This window comes from Austrofundulus limnaeus, unplaced genomic scaffold (genome assembly GCF_001266775.1).
Source record: "Austrofundulus limnaeus strain Quisiro unplaced genomic scaffold, Austrofundulus_limnaeus-1.0 Scaffold52, whole genome shotgun sequence".
NCBI classification, from domain to species: Eukaryota; Metazoa; Chordata; class Actinopteri; order Cyprinodontiformes; family Rivulidae; genus Austrofundulus; species Austrofundulus limnaeus.
Genome location: NW_013952454.1, coordinates 1737902 through 1753620, shown reverse-complemented (window position 1 = coordinate 1753620; position 15719 = coordinate 1737902). Strand labels below are relative to the sequence as shown.

Sequence of the window (15719 nt, the reverse complement as noted above, 5' to 3'; positions counted from 1 at the left end):
ATTCAAGATTTTATGTTAGTTTTTTCTAACAAGGTACATGAATAGAACAAAGTGTAATTTAACATTTAATATTTTTTATAATACAAAACATAAAAATATTTATGAAATGTATCTCAAAAAAATTAAGAATAAGTAAAATACGATTAAACAGCAGATTTATTACAAACCTGCAGAAAGCTCAGCACTGGTCATCAGAACAGTGTGTTTGCTGTGGATTGAAATGTAAACATCTAATCTACTCTGGATTAGCCAGTCCTTTTTAAGGGACTGACTCAGGCTGGTAACTTTCTGAACCTGTCACAACTGCTCTGTTGCCAATAACACAACACAAAGCTGTGTGGGCTCCAGAAAAGTCAAAACAAAAAGAAGAAGAAGAAAAAACTGTCATTCAGTGAAATTGTTTGGTTTCAAGTTTGGAGTTTTAACTGAACCAGAAAAGTGTAATTTAGGCCAACATGATGGTATCCACAAAAGCTCTGTCTTTGTTTAATTAGATTAAAGCAGAGGAGTCCACCCAATTTCTCTAATTAGCTCCATGGCATCATATTTTAATGTCCTTAAGTCAGTTTTTGTTTGTGTTGGATGGAGTTTGTCAAACAATAAAACATCTCAAGTTCTCCAGTTAGCTAAAGTAAAAAACCCAAAACAAATGAAGGTATTGAGGGAGATATGCTCCAGCAGAGGCAAATTACAGATAAATCAGATGCTGCTCATGCATTTTAAGTGCCACATTATACAGAATCCATTAGCAGCAGTAGCCGCTCAGCACAATTTCAAATGTTAAATCTCTTTGATTGCAACTTTGCAGGAACCAAGAGGAGCCCACATCAGACAGTCCTAGCTGGACAGATACTGTAGGTGACGAGATGATGAGAAAATATCGGAGTTCGTAGAGTTAACTAACCCTAGAGTGAGCCACACCTATCCCCTCCACTGTTAGCATTTGTGACATCATTGAGGAGCAAAACGGCGACCACACAGGGCTGACAGCTGACATCTACAGTATTTGATTAATCCAACTGGATCTGTGCCACACATCAGCTGGAATCTTTGTGCAGCAAATTCATATAATTGCTAATTATAGTGATTTAATTGAATGATTTAAAAAAGGAAAATATTTATGTAACAGTGATCTAAACCAGACCTGATGTCAGTCAGTGACCTGGACTTTTAAGCTGTTTGAAAAACGATGACTTCAACTATTATTTACCTAATATCTTAAATATGTTCATGCATACCCAGTGATAATGCAGCTAACAATGTTCTCACTAGGTCAGGTTTGTCAAACAGAAACCCTACAGTCAAATTTACATTATTTTACACTGTAATAAATCTGAGGCAAACATGGTAATATTTAATAATATGTGCTAAATTGCATGATTCAGCAGAGTGTTACACTCTATAGCAAATTTAGGCTACAGACACTAATATCTGCTTGCCAAATCAATAATTACTGTCGGCTTTATTTTAAACTGGTGCATTRGTTTCAGTTCTGGTCAGATCACAGCCACATAGAGGTAAATAAGATGAAATCTGCACAGCTTTCTGACATTTTTTTATATACATTAGATATACWCTCTAAAATATTAATAATATTTAAATCAGTGGTGGGGCACAGCTGACTAAAAAGTTAGGTTCGCTACCAAATAATCTGCTACATAGCTAAAAAAAAATCTACTAAATAAAAACTAATGCTAACCTCTAAGACAATGGTTGGTGGAACTGACGCACACCTGTTCTTAGTTTATTAGTTTAATTTGAAGGTGCGGGATCATTTGTGACAAATCGACCAATCGAAACCAGAGTTATAGGCCAGTCTAACTTGTGATACTTCCAGTTTAACCCTTCCAAGATAAAAATTCTTCTTTGACTGAGTTTGTATTTTTATAAATACCGTTTGAAGTTAGACAAACAAATAGCAAATATTTTCTCTATTTTTTTACGTCGTCAATTATTGTATTTGCTACTTAAATATTGTTAAACATTACTTTTTTATTATATTATTATATATTATTCATGTTCAGCACTGCTTGTAAGAGGTGTTATTGTGTTTTAGTTTGGGATAAATGGCATAATAAAATTAGTGAAACCTTTTTTAATAGAAGCTAATTGGTCCAATAACAATTTCCAAAGTTTGCAAAAAAGGCTCATCTGCATAATGAGAAACTAGTTCCGCTATCGTCCTGATGCATCTCAGTAATCCAGGTAGAAAAAAAAAAAAAGTAGGTTCTCTGGATGGGTTCTTCTTTAGTGAAACGTTTCATCTCTCCTCCAAGAGATTTCATCAGTCTGATGAGTTTCAGGTGAACTCAGTCTTATAAGCACAACCTCCACATGGACAAACTGGTTAGTCACATGCAAAAGAGGGCCATCGCCTAACAATAGGCTTTATTAGCTCTATTTAATCACATGCAAAAGAGGGCCATCGCCTAACAATAAGCTTGATTAGCTCTGTTGTTCATAGAAGGTCATGTGCCCCATCACCAGGTCAGGACTCTGCAGTTTACACTCATCTACAGGCCAACAGTCACTCTTTCAGGGATGAAGATGTTCTCATCATTGATAGAGAGGAACGTTGGTTTGAGAGAGGATTAAAGGAAGCCATCTTCGTGAAGAAAAACCATCCACCATTTAACAGAGGTGGAGGCCTTCGTGTCCAGTTGTCCTCCTCCTACAATGTTGTTATTGCAAGTATGACTCAGCCCCCTGTGAGCAAAAGGTGTGAATCAGGGCCCCGATGATACCAACACAAAGAGGGAAAAAAACAAAAACAAGGGGACGTCGAGCCCCGCTTGCATTCACTACATACACATGACACGACATGGGTCAGGTGATGGGGCACATGACCCTCTGTGAACAACAGAGCCAATCAAGCCTATTGTTAGTCGATGGCCCTCTTTTGCATGTGACTAACCTGTTTGTCCATGTGGAGGCAGTGCTTTTATGGCTGAGTTCACCTGAAACTCATCAGACTGAAGAAGTCTCTTGGAGGAAAGACGAAACATTTCACTAAAGAAGAACCCATCCAGAGGACCTTCTCATTTTTTCTTTTTGATAGTTCCACTATTAGTGGATTAACAGAACAGTGCCCACCACTGATTTTCTTTAATATTATCATTAACAGTTTTTACATAATCAGCCCTTACTGTTAGCTATTTTGTCAACATGTACAGTAATGCTAAATCCAGACACATGACGAGTCTGGATAGCGCTGCTGCTAAAGTAGATCACATTCACGTGACCAATCTCACTCCAGCTTTTATATAAATATACCTCCATGAGAAAATGAGATTGCTGTTGGATATTTCCCAAAAAATGATATTGTTTAGAAAAGTGAAAAGGAATAAATGAGAAGAAAGGGCCATATGCTCATACAAAGGGTTACTATTTTACACTAAATATGCAAACAAGCTCAGGCTTATGTTTTACATTTCTAACTGTTGTAACAAATGTTTTATAATAAAATCTAAGGGACTACAGACACCTTACAGCCTGTGTCTTCGGCTGCTTTATTACTCAGTGTAAATACAGTATAAAGGTCGACACAAATACAGATRTGATCTATATATTTGCTCATCTTTACATGAATTTGTGTGTCACAGGATCAAGTACCTCCAGACTCATGTCTTGTTGTGGAGGAGGAGGGATGAGCTGAAGGACAGCTCTTTGGTCAGACCCAGAACGGAGACTCTATACAAGTGATGGCACAGAGATGACAACAGCGTGGGGAAATGGAGGTGTTGGGGGGCATCATCTCCTGGGGGGCCTTCTGWGCCTCACTGCCAGTGTGTGTAAATCAGCAGGCAGCTCACGGCTGCAATGAGGTAGAAAATAAAAAAAACATAAAAACGTCAGGATGAAATAAGAGCTGAGGGGAAATTTTTATGATGAGTCTAAATTCTTCCTGCTCCGCTGTAGATCTGGTGATCGGCTCAGCTTGTTTTTCAAAAGCCGTCCATCATCTCAGTGTCTACATGTAGCCATAAATGAGTCAAATTACTCCAGTTGCTATTCATGTAGCATGCATCTAATGAGCATCCTGGATTTGCACAATATGTGCTCGCCAAACACTGATAGAGCCATGCCAAATTCATTGATATGCACATAAAATGATGTAGAACCTGTCAAACGTCTGCGGCTCTGACTGAAACTTTGCTGGAAACACATTATCAGTTGGAGCCAGAGGCAAAATTATCATTATGTATATACATGTAACACTGATGTTCTTAAAGGGATCCCTGATTAATTGTAACATTAAACTTTATTTGAAAAACGTATATTTTAACTGTAAAATAAAGACTGTAAAAATACTGTAGGCTGTTTAGATTTTATAATTTTTAAACTAAAAGTTTAAAAATATTACATGGACAGAGCCACTTTGACATGCAAAGCATTCTGGGTAAATGATGACGTGGATAGATCACCGGTGCGAGGCTGCTAGCGAGCTATATCCACCCTGAAGGTTAATGTTGGACAATATCTGATGATCGACTCTTTTAAATGAAACCAGAGAGCGTTGACAGAGAGGAGAAGGTAGAAATGACCCAGCCTGTAAATGAAAATATGGATGGAGGACCTCAGTTTAGCTTGTTTGTCGCGCTAGCGCCGAGCTAATACATATAAGACAATATAGCATCGAGGCTAACGCTAAAGCTAACAGGCTAAGCTGAGGTTCTTCCATGAAGCAGCTCTGTTGTCCTCCACCCATATTTTCAGTTAGAAAATTAGAATTTTCAGAAGCGGCCGGGATGARGCTCAGTGCCTCCAAATCCGAGGCCATGGTCTTGAGCCGGAAAAGGGCAGAGTGCCTTCTCCGGGTCAGGGGGGTCACCCTGTCTCAAGTGGAGGAGTTTAAGTATCTGGGGATCTTGTTCACGAATGGGGGAAGAACGGAGCGGGAGATCGACAGGCGGATTGGCGCAGCGTCTGCTGTAAAGCGGGCGCTGTACCGGTCCGTCGTGGTGAAGAGAGAGCTGAGTCAGAAAACGAAGCTCTCGATTTACCGGTCGATCTACGTTCCTACCCTCATCTATGGTCATGAGCTTTGGGTCATGACCGAAAGAACGAGGTCCCGGATACAAGCGGCCGAAATGGGTTTCCTCCACAGGGTGGCTGGGCTCTCCCTTAGAGATAGGGTGAGAAGCTCGGTCATCCGGGAGGGACTCAGAGTAGAGCCGCTGCTCCTCCACGTCGAGAGGAGCCAGTTGAGGTGGCTCGGGCATCTGGTAAGGATGCCTCCTGGACGCCTCCCTGGTGAGGTGTTCCGGGCACGTCCCACCGGGAGGAGGCCCCGAGGAAGACCCAGGACACGCTGGAGGGACTATGTCTCTCGGCTGGCCTGGGAACRCCTTGGAGTTCCCCCGGAGGAGCTGGAAGAAGTGGCTGGGGAGAGGGAGGTCTGGGCCTCCCTTCTGAAGCTGCTGCCCCCGCGACCCGACCCCGGATTGGCGGAAGAAAATGGATGGATGGATGGATGGATGGACACTGAGGACCTATCCATGTCATCATTTACCCAGAATGCTTTGCGTGTAAATAAAATAGCTTCGTCCGTGTTAAAATAAATTTTTAAAAATTTACAAAACCAAACAGCCTACAGTACTTTTACAGTCTTTATTTTACCGTTAAAATAAATGTTTATCAAATAAAGTAATGTTACATTATCATGGATCCCTTTAAACAGATTGTGTAATAAAACACATCTACACAAAGAATTTAAACACCTAAAGTCCCTCAACCAGGCTACTTCTCCATATCCATCTTCTACCACTTATCTGTAGTCAGGTCTCAGAAGCAGCAGGTCTAGGAAAGAAACCGCGACACTTTCCTTCTCATCCTGGGGAACCCGAGGAGTTCCCTGGCTAGAGACGATACATAATCTTTGCAGCAAATCCTGGGTCTTCGCCAGGGCCTCCTACCAGTGGGCCTTGACCAGAACACCTCTAAATGGAGGCCAACTCAGATGCTGGAAACACCTCAACTGACTCTTTTCGATGGGGAGGAGCAGCAGCTCTACTTCAAGCTCCCCCTGATCGATTGATCAATCAATCAATCAGGTTTGTCACATCACATAAGCGCAGGCGTACAGGGGAGTGAAAAACTTTGGTGCAAATTCCCACTTGTATGCAGATTACAATAAATACAAAGAGACAAAAGAAGTTCTGATAAGACTCAAAAAAATAATAAAAAATTAAAAATTGAAAAGACTTCCACTRCACAAACTTATACTGTAAACATACAATATTGCACAGTTGAAGATATATTCTGACACTGTAGTTATATTATGATTGTATTTTGTGCATCAAAAACAAATAGATCATGGTGATCCTCACCCTATCTGTAAGGCTGAGCCCAGCCACCCTAAGGAAGCTAATATCGGCTTCTTGGATCTTGGATCTCCTTTTGGTCATGATCCACACCTCATGACCGTAAAGGGTTGGAATGTAGACAGACCTGTAAATCAAGAGCTTTGCCTTTTGACTCAGCTCTTTCTTCCCCTCGACTGGCCAAATCAACGCCCTCATCACGAAGGCCGAGGCCCCAATCCATTGATCTATTTCCTGCTCCATATTACCCAGTTAAACTCCTCCACTGGAAGCAGAGACACAAGTATGGATCTGACTCTCAACACCTCACACATGATCAAGAAAGCYCAGCAGAGAGTACACTTTCTCAGGAAGCTGAGGCACTCCCCCGCCATCCTCATAACCCAGGGCTATTCAACTAAAGTGCTCCGGGGGCCACAGGTCAACAGCTGAGGGGGTCGAACATTCAGCAGTTAAAGTTATTATGTAAATAAACCAAGTTTTACAAAGATCTGTTACTTTTGAAATWGTTTATTTTGCTGCATTTAATCATGAATACAACATACAGAACCCTATAAATGTAGTGATAAACCATCAAAAAAAGAACACATTATGCTTCCTATTTGACACAAATATTATTGACATCTGACTTGCCAAAATTTTAAACCAATTATATTTTCACTTTTGTAGTTTTATCTTCAACTACTTGTAATTTTACCTGACTTGAGTGTGCATTGAAATGGTTTTTACTAGCTTGTAGCCAAGATCCAGATGTTTCTAGATACCAAAAAATGTCTATTTTTAACTAGTAGAAAACCGGGGATTTGGGCTTAAGAGATGAATGAACCAGTTGGCGGGCCGAACTTTGGTCACTCGTGGGCCGCCAGTTGAATAGCCCTGCTCATAACCTTTTACCATGGCACTATTTAAAGCATCCTTCTGACAGGACGATCCTGCACCATGTGGTGAGAATAACTGGGAGAGTCTCGCTCTCCTACTTAATGCTCATTAACAAAAAACTCCATGTTGTAGAAGATTCTGTTCATCCTGTCCAAAAGCTATTTAACCTCCTGCCTGACTAACAATTCCTCAGGTGATAAGGCTGCTAAATTTGTCTCTTTATWCTGACCAGAAGCTCCTTGTGTAGCATTGAAGCTAATTGAGCTCCAGTTAGCTTGGCAGGTAACTTGTCTTTTGGATACATCCCAAAGAGTCTCCCCTTCGTGAGCGCAGCRAGCTCCTGTAACTCTCAACCTTCACACCTTTGCTTCCTCTGCCTTGTTGGGTTGTCTTACAGAACTATATAAAGAGCTGACATTGAGACTTTGACCTGACTTTGGACCCACTGGAAGCATTGATTCAGAGGAGCATGGGGGTGGGATACAAACGGGGGAGACATGGGTGATCAGTTTGCAGGGGATTGGCAGGCAGGCAGTTGCAGCATATCTTGGCGGCGAGGGCTGTAATTACAGTTACAGCCTCAAACGCATCTCTGACCTGCACTGATTACGAGCTATGCTCCCAAACCGTCCAGGGTCATTACTCACCTTGCTAACTAGCATTGTAAATCAGCTGCGGCGGGATCACTGACCTGATATTAGAGCCACAACAAGAGAGTAAACAGGGGCAGATTACAGAGCCTGCGGACTTATAAATAATCGGCGGGGAGGTGGAGGGGTGAGGTGTGGGAGATGTTTATAGCAGGCGGACAAACACCTGTCACTCTGATAAGCCTGATTTATCTTGACTGACATGTCAGCACATAGCTCTGCGCTCACTGACAGCCTCGACTGCCAGCATCCTGCCCTGGACCAGAGTGGTGATTTCTACAGTGGGTTGAAGGAGAGAGACGACGAGCCTCTTCACAGCTTCATTAGTGAGAAAAGTCAGGTGGGAGACGATGAAGTTTGAGGTTGTGTTCTGGTTTAATGGGCTAGAAACAGACTTTTTTATATTTAAAATCTTAGGACCACTTAATTCTTTTCATTGCCTTCATCTCAGAAAGAGGAAAAAATGGTAGAAGGTGAAGAGATTATAAAAATTGACCCATGTGGATACTGATTCAATTGTTTCCTTGTTTATAAYTTCTTCTGTGTTTTGCAATACATATGCATACTTTGTATTATTAYAACCCTCAAATGTCCATCAAATGTCCAGTTAACTTCGATGTTTCCTGTTTAACTATGACTAAACAGGAAATGTCATGTCTCGTTTCTATGACTGAGCGCTGCTAACAAAAAATAACTGAGCTCTWCGTGGTATTTCCTGCATAGAAACAGYRTTTTAACAYGTCMTCTTAAACACCRAAAAGTACTGACTAAATGTGRAATAAATACAGAAATACTATTAAAAGTAAAGSCAAGAGGTTTTACTTGTTGAGTTGTGGTGAGCTGCCACCTTGAATTCTCCCACTTTCCAACAGGGAATTCCCACTGGAGGAGTGTTCTAKTTTAAATTTATGACTTWAAAGTGGAGAAACTCCCACTTCCCAGTACAACTGGGCTGCAGCAAGAGYAGCTGACAAAAATGCATTGAAATGAAGATTTTGCACAGCAAATTTCCCCCTTTACTTTTGAACCCTGTGCACCTATCTARAGGTGGGATGCTGTCATTTTGCAGCTGAACTAATCAATGCATTATGGGAGATGTAGTTTATGGTCAATGCTGACTGTAAAGCAGCATTATTTTAAAGACATTAATACATCGTCGAAGCTCTCGCAGATAAAAATTCCGCCCCATAAAATGCCAAGACGGGCCACATTTGGCCTGCGGACCTTGAGTTTGACACGGGAGATAATAGATGCAGGGATGGTTTTTAGCTGAAGATGCTGAAGGCCCGATAGAAATGGCTGAACAGCTGCTTCTGGCCCTCAGTGATAAGAGTCAAACTCTGCTCACCAGCTTATACATAAAGATATACATACAAAAACACGCAAAGAAAAAAAACGTGTAAATTAAATACACATCTTTTAATRATGTCAAACACTGTCTGTGGAAACTTTACTACGTCTGCAGTTGAGTTATGTTGGTGGTAAATGACCTCAATTATGACATTTTTTTTTCTTCTAAAAAGTGCCTGATTTCAGATTTTAAGGTTTAGGTTGGAGGGCTTTAATGGAATGCTGACATAGGGCCTGTCTGAAGAGAAGGGGCGGAGAGAGAGAGAAMGAGAGAGAGAGAGAGTGATACATTTCCTACAAAATGCCCAGGGGGAAACCRTAAATAAGGCTGAGGTATGTCTGACAGAAACTCTCCACAAAGCAGCGCTCTGACCTACAGCTTATAATCCGGTTAAAGAGCAGAAGAAACAGCTGATGGCTTGATCAGGATTACAGCCCCAAAGTGGAAAAGATCAAACCTTTGAGCCCTCTATTCCAAGCCCAAAAAGTGATGAGAGAAAACATTGATGGAAAAGTCAGCACAGAGAAAGATGTATAAAGAAGCAAAAATGAACGTGAAGTTCAGCAGAAATAAAYGCACATTTGATTTTGGTTTCATCTTCAATAAATTCAAGCTTATTTATKAACAGCTCGACCATTTGACAGCTAAAAGGGCGCCTTTATGGTGAAACGTATTAATTGGTGATATTCTGGCATCATTAGTGTAATTTAGTGCTTGGGAGAACAAACGACACGGTGGCATTTTATCTTTGAAGCGTTCTATCTYGGTGTTAAATTGCAATAAAAAGCACCTGTATATTCTGAGGAACTCTTCCAGGAGATGGTGGCGAAGCAGACATCCATTAGGGATATCCTTTATTGGCACTTAAAAATGAGAGGCAGCGTTTAGCCTCACTCGCCATCGACAACCTGACCCACTGCCAGCGGATAGTAAAAAAAAAAAAAAAGGAGGGCTTTTAGGGGCCAAACATCACATTATTTTTAAAGAAATGTTTGCTTTATGGTCTTAAAATTCAAAAGTTATTGCTTTAAGGTGAAAACGAAGAGAAATTTGTCTTTGATTTTGTCTTTATAGCTGATTATTTTATGCTTATTTCCTTCCCTCACTTTAAAACAAAGCAGCTCTTCCATATAGTGTATTCAATAAGTAATTATAGTAATTCATTACATCTCCAATTAGTAGAGGAGCTTTATTGCAGCACTATAGTAGAAAAAAAACTGGATTTATGTTGGGTTTGAATGTCACCCAGAGGACAGAGGACTACGGCTCATCACTCAACAAGAACAAAGAAGCAAGACAAAGAAAAAAAACATAGATAGTGAGCTGCTATTTGATGAAAGCCTTTTCSCTTCCATTTTCTTTCCCAGSCTTRAAAAAAAWAAWTCTTGATAAGACTACGTCGTCACCCAGAGGAATGAAAGTTGTGGTATTTCAGTTGTTCCAGCATGTCGACTCAGAGGGACGTGCTCGGCCAGCACCGCCTCGCCTGCTGTCAAACGGCCCCTCGGAGGGCGATAAGCAGCCCTGCCATGGGCACGGGGCGGCTGTCTGATTAGTGCAACCTCGGCCGTTCCACTCAGGCACGCAGCCCGGCCCTCCCATCTGCTGCGCCGAAGCTCCTCTGCCCAGAAGCAAAACCCTCTCAGGTGACATTTAGAAAAGAAAAAAATATATATTATTAACGTCACTTTGAAGCTCGGAGACAAAAATGCTGACCAGATGAGTAAACTCAGATTTTAAGACATTTCATTTAAAAGTTGTGCAAAAACATATCATCAAAAAGAGAATTGGTTTTTAATGTTTTGTATTTTATTTTGTAATAATAATAAAAGACAGTTTAACTTTTACCCCCCTTTTGTTTAGGTTTTCTGCTGATATTAAACATCTGAGTGCAGAGATGTTMCAGATTATTAACATTTTCAGGATTAAATTCAAAGCTCCAGATGCAAAAGGTTTATAGGAATTTTGTTGCTCACAACAAATATTAAACGGGACTTTATCCAATACTGCCTATACTGCCACCTTGTGGTAAAAAAAAGATTTGACCCTTTTCCGACACTTAAATTAGCTCCTTTTTATTTATTTTGCRGTATTTAAAACATCAGTTTTGCAGAAAGCAGCACAAAGAGGGAAAAAAATACAGCTTTAGTAGAAAATAAATATTAATAATTGCAACAAAGTGAGAAAAAGTCTACTTAAATGTATCAGATGAACAGACTGTTTTGACCTCAAAGAGGATTAGGTCTAATCCAGAGGACATATAATGTATTTACAGAACATACATCTCCAGCAGGTAGTCTTTAGGAACGATACCTACAGCTCCGTTCTTCTCTCCAACCCACCAACCAAAGCTGTTGTACTCCTAAAATTAAAAAAACACAAATAATAATTAACCACTGCAGCAGGAAGATCACAAAAATCTGTTAACATGTTCTTTATTCTCATGTTAACAGTAACAAAAACAGGAAAACGTGACGACACAACATCCATCTTGAGAGTTTTGTGTCATTTTGTGGTCATATTCATTTGGCTGTTTAGACCAATGGTTCTCAATCAACATTTTTTTTGTATAACCCTTTCAAACAATCATTCACAATACAAAAGTTACAAACAATACAGAAATGCCAGAAATCCACTATTGGTACTAAAAGCCAGCCTGAATCAAAACAGGTTTTAAGCTGTTTCAGCTTCCAGAGTCTGTGAGCAGCGACTGAAAAGACCTGGTCACCCCAACGCTTGTGTTTAGATTGTAGGACAAACAGGTATTATTTGATCATAAAATTCTCTTATGTCAAAAAAAAGCTACTAGATCAGTTGTTGGGTGAGACYATTAAGAGCTTTAAAAGTGAATAATACAAGTTTAAAATTAATTTTTTAACCCACAAAATACCAGCAGCTATTTTTGGGTGGTAAACATTGGTATCAGGTCAAATAAACCACAACATTCATGATGCTAATTTCATCCATTTTTAAATTCTGTAACTTCACACTTTGATAACTAAGGCAAAAAAATTATTGGTCATTTTTAAATGGATTTAATTCTGAAAATCTGTTCAAGACCCCACCTTGATGTTTCAGGACCCACAGTGGGACCCAACTTTCAGAACCAGTGCTTTAGAACCACTTTGGTTTCTTTAGTGTTTATTCTCATAATATCCATCACTGAGTTCTGTTTGTTTCTGAAGACATTTTCTTTGTCAGTTTGTTTCTTTGTGGTAATTTTCCATCTAATCTTTTCAACTCTTCGGTTTGGTAACACGTTTTTTTTTTTAATCATTACACACTTTTATTACAATTCCATCTTTATGGTAAAATAACCCTTTTATGATTGTTTAATGATCTATTTCAAAGTTTGTTTTATTACTCATTTGAGCATTTTTTGGTTTAATCTCCACTTTTTTTTTGTCTCATTCGGGTCATTTATAGCCAGTTGTGTTCTCATTATGGTCGCAGATTTCCTCCTTTTTGGTCATTTTAGGCTGTTTTGTGTCACATTTTGGTCGTTTTGCATCTGTTTCTCATCATTCTGCATCTCTTTGTTGCCATTTGGCTGTTATGTGTCCTTTTTTTTTGTCTTTGTAAAGTCCTCTCTTCTGGAATTTCCATTTCTATTGTAATATTTTTTACATCCCTTTTCTTTGCCTGCTTTGTTCAGTTTGATCATATCATGTCCCACTGACAGCTTCACACTTCCTGTCCTCCTCCTGCTCTCTACCTGCTGTCAGACTTGGACCTGTTCGCTTCCCTCCGCTCCACAGAGAACCCCAGCGTGCRCACACTGCACGTAAATCTGTCACAGCTCGACAAGGTACAGCTCCAAAACGGCCCGGTCGTCATGCTGAGATGAGAGGGGGATCGCTGCGAGGACAGATCCGAGACAAGGAGGGAACAAACCCCTCTGGTTCTGGTTCTGTCTCTGGAACCGGAGCAGAACCTGACATCAAAGTCTTCCCGGAGCATGAATCAAAAGCCCCGGAGCTCAGATTCTGACGTGACTGAAGGAAGGGCTGAGCTGTGCAACGACTCAAGCCAGAACTCCGAGACAAGCAGCAGCCAACATCTGTGCCCCAGTTCTGCTTAAATCAAAGTAATATATGTTAGAAGTCATGCGGCAGAGCTGCGGAGAGGAAGATTACAACTGTAGTACAGGCCAACGCTGACAGGCATGTGGTGATGGATCAGCTCGCTCACATCACAACTCAATTCAGACCATTACCAAGAGTTTAAAAAGCTAGGATTGTCAAAAACTAAAATATGTACGAAGTCAATTTAGCAAATACTGAAATAACACTTTTATTGTTTTATTACACGACAAAAACTGTATTTAATTTCAAACCATTGAATAATTATACGACATGAAAAGTGAGCTTTTGTGTGTGTTTGTGTGGACATGTTTCTGCTATAGAGTGAGGACCGACCCATGTTTCTAACCAGCAAAGTGAGGACATTTTCCCGGTCCTCACTTTGTTTTGCAGTTCTGCTCTACTTGATTTATTGTACCGAGATTTGGGGAAAAGCGTGTAAAAAATCTATAAAACCCATTTTTGTTATGCAAAAACGCGCTGTGAGAATTGTAGCAAGGAAATACTTCTACCACTATTCAAATATCTCGTTTAGTCAATTGGGTCTTTTAAAGTTTGATGAATTGGTAAATTACAGAATTCTGTTGTAAAGGGCTCATAAGAATACATTGCCCTGTAACACGCAATTGCTGTCTTTATAAGAGATAATTTATGTCATTTGAAAGGATTTGAAACRTTCCTCAAACCAAAAATCAGAACTAATTTTTAAAGAGAAATGCAAGTCCTTCCAGGGAATCTAACTGTGGAACAATTTTGAGAGTGTCTTCAAAACGGCCAATTCAATTCMTATATTTGCTAGATTGTCAAAATATGAACAAAATGTAGATTGAGTATAAATTTGAGTATTTGTTTTGATTTTGTTTTTTTTCAGCTCTGTTGTTAAAAGTGAATTATGTTAATTAATGAATATTCACAGGCTGGTTGTGCTTTGAGATATTTATTTCTTTTAAGTGAGGGCAGATGYTCTAAGATTTTTCTTCTTTCTGCTCCTTTTCATTTGATGTAGTTCTTGTCTTTTTGTTTGTTTTTTGCATTTTTGTATTTTTTGTGTATTCTAAATAAAAAAAACATTTCCAGCCATTTTTGTGTTGGGGGTTAGGACTAAGACATGAACTGAATTTAGGTTAGGTTTATGTTCTGGGAGGGTTAGGTTTAGGCTAGAAATGACTGAAAATGAATAGAAGTCAATGAATGGTCCTAGTAAGGATAGAAATACAAACTTGTATGTGTGTGTGTGTGTGTGCACAGATTGAGACTTCCTGCCAGCAGCCTTTGAAAACAGCAACACCTCATTGTGTGGTCAGCTGGCTGACAAATAAGTTATGTTCAAGTGAGCGTCAGACACAACAGAAGAACTGAAGAACAAATATGTGGAGCTGTGGATGAGTGATGACGCCACACACACAGACCGCACACACGTCTATCACCACGAATTGACTGAAAACATGTTTTTAATTKAATTTAATTGTGTGTACCATGAAAAGCTTCAAAGCATTAGGTTAATTTAGTCTTAAAAAGTGATAGTTTGGATTAGGCGTGTCCTGTTACCAGTTTCTCGGTTCTCAAACTGAATAAAAGTACATTAGTTTGAGTATTCGCTAATACGGAGTACTTACTAAGTTACAACTTAAACATTATTAAAAATGCATTTTTTTTGTTTAGATGGTGTCTCCTTTCTTACAGGCCTACAGCCCCTCAGACTGGATCAAATCAAATATACAGCATGATATACGCTGTTGAAACATTTTAAAATAAGTTTTTTAAAAAAAGATTTTCTTTCGATTTGTGTACATTTCTTAAACATGGAACTGACAAACCTTTCACTTGAAATGTACACTGTAACACATTCATTAGAGTATCAATACCAGCACTGGTATCAGTTCAGAGTATAAGGCAATTTGTACAAGTAAAAATGATAGTATCTATTGGGACACCAGTAGTTTGGATCATTTGAAATGTAGTTTTGTTGGAAAAAATTGTGACCAATTATCTTACCTGTAAGTTAAAGTTTGAAAAAGAATTTAAAAAAATAAAAATAAAACGAGTTTAACTTTGACGAGACTGACGAGCTAACGGCTAGTCTGAAATGAGCCGGGAGCAAAGTGGATTACTGCCGTTGCAGAAAAAAACTCAGACCTCAAAATATTCTGAGGTGAAGAGTTAACTTGTCAATCTGATTTGAACAAAAACAAACTGAGGTTGTTCAAACAGCTACCTAYAGCAGGTAAGATATTAACTGCTCATAACCTCTCCACAGGACCCCACTTCAACAGATTCATCCCTTTAAGATTTCTCAAATATATTTTCTTTTAGGAAAGTGATTTTTGCAGGGTTGGGGAGGTGTGTACCCACTCAGACTAGTTTTATAAGTAGAACCCTGACTGTGGAGGGGAAGGGGGGCTTCTCGCAGCTGAAACACTACACTTACGTCTGC

General features: G+C 39.6%; 1 protein-coding gene across 1 annotated transcript in view; it reads right to left on the bottom strand.

Moving 5' to 3' along the window:
* Positions 1 to 10373: 10373 nt before the first annotated feature.
* Positions 10374 to 15719, bottom strand: part of skap2 (src kinase associated phosphoprotein 2) — a gene marked incomplete at its 5' end in the record, with an annotated part of 19533 nt that continues 14187 nt past the window's right edge. Inside the window, 1 exon segment of the mRNA XM_014008759.1 lies at positions 10374 to 11565. Within this exon segment, the coding sequence (XP_013864213.1) occupies positions 11473 to 11565 (93 nt within the window). The 3' untranslated portion in view covers positions 10374 to 11472.